At 39.3% G+C, this 13299-nt stretch overlaps 2 protein-coding genes across 2 annotated transcripts; one reads left to right on the plus strand and one right to left on the minus strand.

Moving 5' to 3' along the window:
- Window positions 1-402: 402 nt before the first annotated feature.
- On the minus strand, window positions 403-9436 carry LOC139952327 (uncharacterized). The gene is made up of 10 exons (XM_071951432.1): window positions 9045-9436; window positions 8303-8396; window positions 7272-7505; window positions 6027-6113; window positions 5027-5129; window positions 4352-4572; window positions 3151-3354; window positions 2319-2414; window positions 1866-1950; window positions 403-1292 (listed from the first exon to the last, which is right to left on the minus strand). Exons 2-10 carry the CDS (start codon window positions 8382-8384, stop codon window positions 1001-1003), a joined length of 1404 nt encoding a protein of 467 aa, XP_071807533.1. The 5' UTR covers window positions 8385-8396; window positions 9045-9436; the 3' UTR covers window positions 403-1000.
- Window positions 9437-11693: 2257 nt separating this feature from the next.
- On the plus strand, window positions 11694-12407 carry LOC139952708 (snaclec 3-like). The gene has a single exon (XM_071951911.1). The coding sequence runs from the start codon at window positions 11694-11696 to the stop codon at window positions 12405-12407; it is 714 nt and encodes a 237-aa protein (XP_071808012.1).
- The last annotated feature ends 892 nt before the right edge of the window (window positions 12408-13299 follow it).

Genomic DNA, 13299 nt, shown 5'->3' on the forward strand with positions numbered 1-13299 from the left:
TATTTGTAAATATGTGAACTTTTAACTTTTTTTTCTGTTCCGAAAGTGTCCAATGGCTTTAAGCATTTTCTGCTGAAGCATCACTTGTTTTAAACTCTGAGTAAATTATTATGTCAAATGAGATTTATATTAATTCAACAATCTTTTCATTAGATATTTAATTGCCCTGTTACGTAGTTTTGCAATGTTTTTTTTTTTTTATAAATTTTATGTTCATGCTTTCAGTGTAGCGTTTACATTTCCGAATAATATTCGTATATTTATACTGTTTGTTATTATTAAGTTAATCAACCAGTAAAAAGTGTATTCCATTTTCTTAAGAATTCCTATGTTGGTCATCGTTTAAGGATTCAAAATTTGGTGGGGTCCATTATTTCACTATCCAACACACACTTCTATTATCAAGTGTGTTCCCCCTCCCCCCCCCCCAAAAAAAAAAAAAAAAAAAAAAAAATATTTTTCCTGCTCAGACATACCGCTCTGTTTTGGGGCGATATCTCAAAAGGGCCACCACCTTTTAAAATTAACTTTTCACAGTTGTATTATAATAATATACTACCAAAACAATCTACATAATAAAAGGGATCGTTCCCTTTAAAGCCCCTGGACACCTTTGTTACTTATCAAAGACCAGTATCCTCAACATGCATAAAATACAAAATCTGTAAACATTTGGATTCAGTTGGTCGTCGAAGTTGCAAGAGAATAATGGAAGAAAAATTACCCTTTTTGCACAAAATAATTTCGGGTGCCTAAAAAGGGCTTCAGGTCTAAAGTCTTTTATTATTTGAGTGAGAAATTACTTCTTCCTCAAAAACTACGTTACTTCAGAGGGAGCCGTTTCTCACAATGTTTTATACTATCAACAGCTCTCCCATTGGTTGTGACCAAGTAAAGCTTTTATGTTAACAATTATTTGATGTATATTGTCTAGCGACTTTATGGAGGAAACTAGAGGGAAAACAACATTCCCCAAAGCAACTGCTACATAGTTATTATTCTATGTAACTTGAAGGTAGTCTGGGTTCGATGGGTATGACGGTTCGTACAGTATGTTGTCTTCCCATCCCACACCATCTGACTGCCTTTTCGTGACGTCATCAGCTACCGCATGGGAATTATTTGCTTCATCTTCTTCATCGTCGATGGTGTGTACATCATAGCTTTCGTTATTATGGGACGTGGTTATCTGCTCTTGGTACGTGTTCCTCGATGGGTAGTGATTAACTCCAGTATCTCTATTAGACGTAGTGCTGGGAGACTGGTCCGAGGTAGACTTGCTAGCACCTCGCCTAGTTTGTTCATAAAATTCAAAAACACAAATTCGAATAAAATTGTCGTATTATGTTATATACACTGGACACTATTGGTAATGCTAGAGTGTCCGGAGCGGACATTATTGCATGGCGAACACAATTGCATCTGACACCGGCGCTCTATACTTTTGGCGGTCTCCCTATAGGTCTTTTAGTCTGACTCGGGGTGCCCGGTAAGAGGGCGTATCACCGGTAGCTGTATACCATGTTGCCAGGGATCACACCCAAGGTAAAATAACGGTTCAATCTGTAAAACCTAATACCGTGACATACAAAGTAATTTGTAAGGAGCCGAACATCCAGTCAGGCTGTGCGTTATCACAAGCCTCGAAGTGTGACGTCAGATGTTCAGGCTATAGTGGCATTCCCTTAATAGAGTCCTCACCAATTACCCGAGTTCATACGCATAGGCCTACCCAGTATTTCGTGACGAAATGAAAAATTTAAATTTTCCAAAAGCCCCAAGACACCCCAAATTGGTTCGATTAATAAACATTGGGCATCAAATTTGCTATTATTATTATTATTATTATCATGTAGGCCTCCTACCTTATCTTTAAACAAACCGAGATTAAGACTGCAACAGTAATGACAACGAAGACTAAGAAAGCACCTCCTAATCCAACAAAAGTACCTGTTATGAACAAGTAAAGTGTAGTGGACTTTTAAATTATTAAACATTTTTTTTGCAAGTTTGTCCCAAAACAAATCTAAAGCCACTCTTGGTTAGAGGATTTGACTGAAAAGGTTATTATGTTATTTAAAATAAAATAAAAAGAAGAAAACATTTTTTTCACGCTGCTGCCATCTTGCATGACGCAAGGGTTGAAGGGCGTTGTTTTAACTACAATGCTTTAATATACCAACAGCTTTTCGGTGCTGTACGTTGTTACGGTCATTAACCGGTGGAGTACACTCTGCGTGTACCTTTTTAATGGTCAAGGATAATGTTGCCCATACCTTATCTGCCATTGGAAATGTTACTTTAAGAATAATTTTCACCTATGTTTGGTTGGCAATGCTCCATGTCGGTTGGTATGGTCGATGGTTGGCCCGTCTCTTGTGTTGTTGTGGTTGACTCAGAAGTTTTTGGTGACTCTGACATCACCAACAATAATGTGCATAAGGAAAGTGAAAAACTAAAAGTGTTATAATTATGCAACAGTCATGATTACCGTAAGGCGCTAGAACAAACGGATATATAAACAACAAAATCAGACCAATATTGATCTGTCCCCCATAATGGAAAATTAACGTTGGCGTTGATGAAGGAGGATTCTTCAATAGAGGGCGCTATCTGAAGTATTTTGTGCATAATTCGCCGTATGGGGGAGGGGGACAACATCTCCTGCCACACCGGGAGTCGAGCCCCGCACTCTGCCGATCCAAAACACCAAAGCGAATGAGCCAGGTGAAGACGATGTGACCTATGTTTACATTCAAACCGCCCTCTGTTGACAAAACAATTTTATACGTCATGTTTCGCCGGGCACCGAGTTGCGTAGTCATGGTAAGATTACAGACACTTTCTAGCTGGCTGACAAAACACAAAGGTTTTGCCTGGCGGTATTCGCGCGAATCATGTTATGGTTTTCGAGTGACGTCAGAGGTCACATCGTCTATTCTTTACCGTTGTACAATCATCACTATTCACGGATAAGTTTTTACACACCTAATTTCACTCCATGGAATACTTTTTAACGCTAGGTGTCAGCAGATGTCTATTGTTTATGTCGTTCTGCGCATGCTCACAACGATCGATGGACCAACGTAGTAAGCAAGTCTGCTGCCACCTAGAGGCACAAAAGGTCTCCCATATGGAGCTTTATCTCACCTAAACACTGAGGCAAAGACGCATTCCAAGCCACACCATAAGGTTGGCTCATTAAACACTGTATGGAGGGCGCCCCCTGTAGGTGAAATCCCGATTCGCACGTAACGTTGATAATGGTTCCGAAGTAGAATTCGTTCACTGGGTGATCATGAATGACTGTACCATTGGGGACGAGTCCAGGATCATCACAATAGCTTAGAGTTACTGAAAAAAAAAGAGATAAAAACCAATAACGTAGGGAGTGCGATTGGTCAAAATGCCCCCCAGCCTCCCCTTCAAACCCTTTCCAGTAGCTAGACTTGCAGACAAGGCGTTAATAAACTGTTGTCTGTGATCTCGCGAGATTACGAGACTCATAGCTCCAATGAAGCAGTGAGAGCAGTAGCCTAGCGCAGAGCGCCCTCTCGCGACATAGTTGCTGGACTCTTGTCTTCCAATATGTTTTATTTCCCTGTGGTGCGTTTTGGCGACTGGAAACAACTATAACCATGTAGGACAGGTCATTTAGTGATCGAAACCTTTCCCAAGAGCTGTTGAGAACTCAATACAGACATTGAAATTGGTGTGTGTTTGTTTGTTTTTACTTTGAGGACCTTGATCTTTTGAGTTTGATCATAGACCTTATCGCAAATACAAATGCGCAAGCGCAGACTGTTGAATGAGGTGCATTGTGGGATAGATATGAATCAAATTTGGATACCAGCTAGACCACAATGCACCTAGTTCCAAGCTTTACGCGCGCGCCCCAGTATTTGCGAAAAGGTCTATACAGTCGCATAGCAATGTTTCAACGTTATAGTTATAACTCTTGTTCTGCACCAGGAAGTTAATTTGAAGTCAGGCCGTGGTTATCTCGTACAAAGCATCGATCTGGGCCAAATTCATGGCTCAGCTAATTACCGCGGAATTCTGTATACTTACGGCCCATCCAATTCTTACATACAGGACGCTAAGAGCAAAAAAAAAACAAAAAAAAACTACCAAACGAACAAACAAACAAGCAAGCAAACACCCCCAACAAACAGACAAACACCCAACCAACAAAAAACAATTAAACAAACAAACAAACAAACAAACACCCCAACAACCCAAACAAACGATGAACAAAACAAACACCCCAACAAACAAACAACCCAAGGAATAAGAAACTGACACTGAGAAACTGACAAGAAAACTATTACCCCCTACTAAGAAAACTTACCATCATATATTGAAAGGCGACCATTATTGCCAGGGTTGGTACCACCGCATATTTGATCAGCATTACCAGTACAGTTCTTGTTGCAAGAGGAGTCGCTTCTTTCACGTTGTACGAAGTTTGGGTTCCTCAGGTTGTACCAGCACTTGTCACCATCCTCAAGACCGGCGTAGAGAGGTGTGGAGCCATTATTCATCATGCCATCTGTACCGTTCCTGGCAATACTTCAAAGATGAGGTCATAACATTCTTATTATTTTTGTGGTCGATGTATTAAAGACAGTGGACACTATTGGAAAATGGCAAAGACCAGTCTTCTCACTTGGTGTATCTCAACATATGCATGAAATAACAAACCTGTGAAAATGTGAGCTCAATATTGGTCGTCGAAGTTGCTAGGTAATAATGAAAGAAAAAACACTCTTGTCACACGAAGTTGTGTGCTTTCATATGCTTGATTTCGAGTAATTTCTCGAAATCAAATTCGTGGAAAATGATTTCTTTCTCGAAAACTACGTTACTTCAGAGGGGGGCCGTTTATAACAATGCTTTATACCATCAACCTCTCACCATTACTCGTTACCAAGTAAGGTTTTATGCTAATAATTATTTTGAGTAATTACCAATAGCGTCCACTGCCTTTAAATGATGACTTAAATAAGAAGCTCATCAACTTTACCTTAAACACAGTTCAATTGTCATATTATTGCTTTTGACTGTATAATTGTGGAAGGTATTTCCTACATTTCCGTGATCCCGGTAGCAGCCGGCATACCCAGGTCCTACATGAAGATAAATCAAATAAACTAGTAGTAAAACAAGAACAAAGGGGGAAAAAACACTATTAGGGAAAAACATACACCCCAACAAACCTTATACGTGCGCTGTATGTAGTCAACCTGTGTTGGCCTACGTTCCTTTGTTTTGTATCACTTAAAAAATCCCCTTCGTTAACAGTGTTGCGTTGAGACCAGTCTTCTCACTTGGTGTATACCACACATGCATAAAATAAAAAACCTGTGAGAATTGGGGTTAATATTGGTCGTCTAAGTTGGAGATCACTATGAAAGAAAAAACACTCTTGTCACACGAAGTTGTGTGCTTTCAGATGGTTGATTTCATCAGAGGGAGCCGTGTCTCACAATGTTTTAAATTATCATTTCAAAATGTGGTTATGTTTTTGAGATACCCCTGAAAATCCAGAGTCGAATATGTCCATGCAGGAAGAATAGCAATACTATCAACAGCTCCCCGCTCTGCTTGTTACCAAGTAGGTGTTTATGCTACGTTTTGAGTAATTGCCAATATTATTGTCCACTGCTTTTAAACCAGTACTCTCACTTGGTGTATCCCAACATGCATAAAATAACAAACCTGTGAAAATTTGGGCTCAATTGGTCTTCGAAAATGCGAGAGAATAATGAAAGAAAAAACACAACTGTTGCCCAACTTAGATGCATAATAGTTAAAAGACTTCAGCTGAGGTATTTTATTAGAGTGAGAAATTACTTATTTCTTAAAAACTACATTACTTCGGAGGGAGCCGTTTCTCACAATGTTTTATACTATCAATAGCTCTCCATTGCTCGTTACCAAGTAAGGTTTTTACGCTATCAATTATTTGATTAATTACCAATAATGTCCAGTGCCTGGAAATCAAGTTAATTGTGTGTGTGTACCTGTGCATATGACACCGGCTGTATTTCCTGCTGGGCATGATTTTTCAGCTGTAACAGTCTTCGGACATCTTGACAGGCTAGGTTCAGCTTGGAAAGAACAACGTAAAATACAGTTCAACAATTCAAATGTTTTTCTCAACGTATCGATTATGAGACTGGGAAGTTATCGATAACTGTAACGGACTGTGGTCGAGTTGTTTAGCATATTTCTACTTCTACTTCTACTTCTACTTCTACTTCTACTTCTACTTCTACTTCTATTTCTATTTCTACTTCTACTTCTACTTCTACTTCTACTTCTACTTCTACTTCTACTTCTACTTCTACTTCTACGTCTAAACTTCTACTTCTATTTCTACTTCTACTTCTACTTCTACTTCTACTTCTACTTCTACTTCTACTTCTACTTCTACTTCTACGTCTAAACTTCTACTTCTACTTCTACTTCTACGTCTAAACTTCTACTTCTACTTCTACTTCTACTTCTACGTCTAAACTTATACTTCTATTTCTACTTCTACTTCTACTTCTACTTCTACTTCTACTTCTACTTCTACTTCTACTTCTACTTCTACTTCTACTTCTACTTCTACTTCTACGTCTAAACTTCTACTTCTACTTCTACTTCTACTTCTACTTCTACGTCTAAACTTCTACTTCTATTTCTACTTCTACTTCTACTTCTACTTCTACTTCTACTTCTACTTCTACTTCTACTTCTACTTCTACTTCTACTTCTACTTCTACTTCTACTTCTACTTCTACTTCTACGTCTAAACTTCTACTTCTACTTCTACTTCTACTTCTACTTCTACTTCTACTTCTACTTCTACTTCTACTTCTACTTCTACTTCTACTTCTACTTCTACTTTTACTTCTACTTCTACTTCTACTTCTACTTCTACTTCTGCTTCTACTTCTACTTCTACTTCTACTTCTACATCTACTTCTACTTCTACTTCTACTTCTACTTCTACTTCTACTTCTACGTCTAAACTTCTACTTCTACTTCTACTTCTACATCTAAACTTCTTTTTCTACTTCAGTCTTCTTCTATATACTTCTACCTTCAAACAAAACTATCTGCTCCACGAAGAAGTACAGCTAATTCGGTTTCGCAAGATGATTTAATTGGTGTGTAGCACGACCAACATGAACATTATTTTGTTATGAACATTTTTAATAAATAAACATTTTGAGTTGTTGTTAAGTGAACAGCAATGATGCCGGAAACTCATCACTTACTTCCAAAGCAGTTATACTGAACCGATGACGAGTTGCTTATATTCCCATCGCCGAAATAAGAATTGCGCCTCACTCGACCTGTCCCCGTAAAACCAAGCTCCCTGCAGACTACCTGAGCATCTTTAAAATCCCACTCGCTATCACAGACAGCAATCCACTCGGACACGTCCGGACTCCAGACCTCAACTCTGCCGGCGTTTGGGACGGTGGCCGGACCACCAGTTAGACGAATACCTAGATGTGAAATAATCTCACAGCGTATAGAGAGTTGTTTCTGAATTCTGATGAAAATCAAAACGGTGTTCAATTTGAGCTTAAAGCCACTAGACACTAACTTTGTCATGGACCACTATTCTCACTTGGTGCGTCCCAACATGTGCAATAACAAACCTGTGAAAATTTGGGTTCAATTGGTCATCGAATTTGCAAAAAAAGACCCTCGTTGCATTACTTTGTGTGCTTTCAGAATGATGCATTATAAAAGGCTTCAGCTGAATTGAGTGAGAAATTAACCCTTTCTAAAACAAATTACGTTTATTCAGAGGGAGCCGTTTCTCACAATGTTTTATACTAATAACAGCTCTCCAATGATCGTAACCAAGTCAGTTTGTCACTTCCAGATATTGTGAGTATATCCAGTAATGGCTTGTGCCTTTAAGACCAGAGACCCGCGCACCAAAATCCCCTTGACTTTTAATCTGAGGTGTGAGACTTATAAACACTTCCCCCACAATCCCACAATCACAAGGAGTCTATTTGATGGAAAATGAGTGCATCACAAAACCCAATTTGACCTATGGATATGATATGAAAGTGGTATGATATGAAAGTGGAATGGTTTATCCTACTTGCTTCACAATGACAGCTCGCTGTGATATATAAATACAATGAGGCCTGCGTGACAGACTACAAATATAAGCATAATGGAAACTATGTTATGAAAGCATTTGGAACTTTATCAAAACGTATATAAATAGGCCTATAACACGGAGCAGAGAAAACAATGGTTCGGAAAGAAACACTTTACAAACCATTTTCACTTTCGCTTCTAACGTTCAACCACACGACTGAAGCAGCAATCGAAACCAACACTGAGTGACGAAACTGCAACATCTTGCCAGATTTCTGAAGAAGAAAAACAAGTAGTTGGGGATACAAAGTTATATATTTGCCCCATAAGTGCAGTTCTTTGAGGTGAAGTGAAGTGTACTGCTGTACTTCCTACCACGTTAGTTTATATTGATATTAATTTGACCTTTCTTGAGTTTCACGTCAATTGTGAAGTTTTCAAATTAAGGTCAGAGAGACACTAGATTGACGACAACCGATATACTGTTTTCAAAGGCTCAAACAAATTATTAGCATAAAACCTTACTCCGAACGAGTAATGGGAAGCTGTTGACAGTATAAAATATTGCGAGAAACGGCTCCCTCTGTAGTAACGAAGTTTAGTTTCGAGAAAGAAGTAATTTTCCACGAATTTGATTTCGAGACCTCAGATGTTGAGGTCTCGAAATCAAGCATCTGAAAGCACACTATACATCGTTACTAACATCGACGACCAATTGAGCTCAAAATTTCACAGGTTTGTTATTTTATGCATATATGTTGAGAAACACCAAGTGAGAAGACTGGTCTTTGATAGTTACAAATAGTGTCTAGTGTCTTTAAAGATCGTATATCCAGCGATTTATTATCCATCCCTGAACTCCCGAAGAAGAAATTAGAACAAAATTGTAACACAAAGATCGTTATAATAACATAGAAACTCACCAGACTTTTGCAGAATTCGTGAAGTGGGTTCAGTGTAGAAACTCCTACATCACTAGTCACCGACCATTATAAGGATCAAAATGGAGTTGTATAAGGAAGTGCTGCGTGGTATTAACTCATGTTTGTTTCACGCTCCATAGAAAATATACAACGACCTTCAAAGCTCGTTTTCAGGTACCACATTATGAGAATTTCCAGTACGCTGCTTTTCAAGGACGTGCTGTTCATGACGTCACATGGTATCCATTCATATAATAAAGTGATTTTTCATAATAATATCATAATACAAATAGTGGCTTCTTACACAGCACACATTTCTGTCACGCAGTTACGTTCAACATTACAAAAGCGAAAAGCAGCAACAATAAACGTACATTTGGGTTAGAGTATGAACGATTTGTACATGACTTTGCTTTTTCTTGGCGATTCTTTACGTTTCTCCTCTCCATATGACGATACGTGAATACGCGAGACCATATGTGAAAATTTGAGCTCAATCGGTCGTCGAAGTAGCGAGATAATAATGAAAGAAAAATACACCCATGTCACACGAAGTTGTGTGCTTTCATATGCTTGATTTCGAGACCTCAAAATCTAATTCTGAGGTCTCGAAATCAAATTCGTGGACAATTACTTCTTTCTCGAAAACTACGTTACTTCAGAGGGAGCCGTTTCTCACAATGTTTTACTATCAATCTCTCCCCATTTCTCGTTATCAAGTAAGGTTTTCTGCTAATATTATTTTCAGTAATACCAATAGTGTCCACTGCCTTAATACTGGTCTGACCTGCTATAATAATAGTTTCCACCACGGCATGATGCAAACAAAAAAAGACACCAAGGCTAGCAAGTGCATCACGTTTGACTTTGCAAAGTGGCATTTCAACCCGGAAGTTCTGAAACAGAAACATACTCGAGTGGAAAACAAAGTACGGATTCCTGTTGTATTAGTTTCATACAACATGTCATTTATTAACGTATTACCAAGTAGGCCTATTGATTACACAGGTGCATGGTGGATAGATGTAGATGTAGTAGTGGTTTGAAAAACAAAGTTATTGAATAATAAATGCAATCAGACAAAAAATAAAATCACAAGTTTATACTTAACAGTCAGGTCGTAGATTGGTAAATAAGTCTCCCGAAACCCCCGAACATCTACTCCGTGGTAGTAGAATTAAAGGAACACGTTGCCTTGGATCGGTCGAGTTGGTCTTTAAAAAAGCGTTTGTAACCGTTTTTTTATAAAATGCATAAAAATGGGCAGAAAGATGTTGTAAAAGTAGAATACAATGATCCACACAAACATGCCTCGAGATTGCCTTGTTTTCGTTTTACCTCGTCGACTAACACGGTCGGCCATTTATGGGAGTGAGATTTTTAGACCAACTCGTCCGATCCAAGGCAACGTATAAATTCTACCTGGCAAGTAGATACACACATGGTGTTACCGCAAACCAAATTATTATAACAAAATATCAGTGAAGAGAAGCGCGCATGCAGTTGTTTAAAGTGTTAAAACTATTTTCTGAGAAAGGATGATTAATTTCGAAGTAATATGATTAAGATAAATACCGATAATAAATGAATATTGAGTAGTATTATTAACCTCATAAAAATTATCAAGAGTTGGGAGACTAAATTGATGGTAAAATTAAAAATTAATTTACTTCGTGACCCAGATAAACGCCATCCGCCTAATTAACTCAGAAATTAATTGGAAAAAGAACAATATCACTCTGTGTGTGACTCTGTGTTCCGTTCGCGAATCAATATAAGTTATTAGATTAAAGACCCTCGACTTACATGCAGTGAAGATCTAGGTCATACGATTCCGTTAAGATTGAAGGACGTGTCCTTTTAAATCAAGAGCTTAATAATACGATCGATACAGCTTCGTGCTATAATAACTAGCTGTTTTCTCTCTGCAGAAATTGTATTGTATTTTTTTCATCTCCAAGCAATGGCTGAGTGTTAATCAAATTTTTCCACAAACCTTCTCACTGCTGAACTGAACTGACGATTTTGTGGTTAGCTCTGAAAAACATATGGAGAGACTAGTCAGGCACCTCGAACTGTTTCAACCTCGTTCACTAATAATTACCAGTACGTAGAGAGTGAGTGCCTTGGTGTCTACAGGTGAGTTTTAAGCAACGGCAACGTGTTCAGCAAACTTTGCCACAAACCTCCTCGCATTCTGAACTGAACTGACGATTTTGTGATGAGCTCTGACAAGAAAACGACGGAACTGTCAGGCGCCGCGAAATGTTTCAACTTTGTTTACTAATACGTAGAAAGTGGGTGCCTTTGTAAAATACGGGGGAAAACTGCATCTGGCACTCTTCTAGAACCAACCTGGTTCACTATTAAATTACTGTTACGTATACAAAGCGAGTGTCTTACAGGCCAGGTATAACATTAAACGTGTTCAGTCACAAAACTTTGCCACAAACGTTCTCACAACTGATGGTTTTGTTATAAGATCTGACAACAGAATACGGGGTGAAAGTGCCTGATACTCGTATAGTAGAAACAATACTATAGAGCTGTTTCAACCTGGTTGAAAAGCTTACTGTTATTTAGAAAGTGAGCGCTCTTGGACTTTCATACCAGGCAAGTTACTGTACTTTGTTTTTTAGCTGCTACAAGATGTTCTGCATTGTGATTTTGATGGTCAGCATCTTACGGGTGCTCCAAGCCGCCTGTCCTCCTGGTTGGATGACTTTGCAAGACTCCTGCTACATCTTACTGCCTCAGAAGATGAATTGGACCGATGCGTTCAGGGTTTGTGATCGGCCTGGAAGCGCCATGGCTATGCCTGAAACACAAATAGAACAAGATTTTATTTGGCGAGAAATGTCTGCACTGAGCATGGGTCTGGTGGATCGCGACCCATTCGAACTTTGGATTGGGTGCAAGAAAGACCTGACCAATCCTGGAAAACTGTCATACCCTGGTAAGAAAGTTGATTCCGACTACACTAATTGGGAGGAAAACCATATTGATGTTATAGACCAGCACTGCATAAGAATGCGAACCGGTTCCAATGGTAAATGGAACGATTTCGATTGTTCCGCTACCTTTTTCGCTGCTTGTGAGATGCGCGTCCCTCGTCCCGTGTACTGCCTGACAGCTGACGATGACGGTAGCTTCACATCTCAGTGTCTGCTCAACCATGACATCAAGAACCTGACAGCTAAGGGAGTCATTGGATGTGGCCAGGCGTGCTGGGCGGAGCCTCGATGCCACTCCTTCAATCTCTGGCAGCAGGGTAAGATGTGTCAGCTTAACAACGTATCCCGCAAGGAGGCTGACGTCACTGATTTCAAGAACGTGGAGGGCTGTTCCTTTGTTGAACTGTAAAGTGATCAACGCAAAGATAAACGGACATGACTGAGATTTCATTTGGATTTATAGAACTTTCCTTTCAAGATGCGTTTTCAAAATAATGCTATGTCATAATGTGTTGCGTGTTCCATAAACACTCCTTGCACAGTGTCAAGCCCGAATGCAATTGCGGTTACGAACTTTGACGTCACAAATTTCGCAACTTCTGCGCAAACATTCTCTGCGGGGGCAACCCTGTGACGTCAAAATTCGTATCGCATTCGCATTCGCAGGAAGTTTGAACCGGGCTCGAGTCTGTATACGAAAACGTCGAGTATGGTATAATCTCACCTACACTGGGTCTCACAACATCGTATGTTTTGAGCGGGTCTATTTAACTCTAAGTACGGTACTTTGTTTACGATTTTCTTATCCGTGTAAGCGGGTATACCGGTAGTTTTTACGATGTCACGCTAGAACCAGTCTAATCCGGGGTTTTTGGTGAAGTGTGTGTAAGCTTTGACGGTGTTACGCTAGATGTCTTGGTTGGTAAAGTGGGTAGCTTAATTTTACAGTGTTGCACTTAGTATTGTCTCATCCGGGTTGGTAAAGTCTGTGTCTTTAGTGTTACACCTGTGTCGATCCGGGTTGGTAAAGTGTGTATCTTTAGTGCTACACGCGTGTTGTCTTTATCTGGGTTGGTAAAGTGTGTAGCTTTAGTGTTACACCTGTGTTGTCTTTATCTGGGTTGGTAAAAGTGTGTAGCTTTAGTGATACACCTGTGTTGTTTTTATCTGGGTTGGTAAAGTGTGTAGCTTTAGTGATACACCTGTGTTGTTTTTATCTGGGTTGGTAAAGTGTGTAGCTTTAGTGTTACACGCGTGTTGTCTTTATCTGGGTTGGTAAAGTGTGTAGCTTTAGTGTTACA

The sequence above is a fragment of the Asterias amurensis genome, chromosome 20, assembly GCF_032118995.1.
Source record: "Asterias amurensis chromosome 20, ASM3211899v1".
Taxonomy (NCBI): Eukaryota; Metazoa; Echinodermata; class Asteroidea; order Forcipulatida; family Asteriidae; genus Asterias; species Asterias amurensis.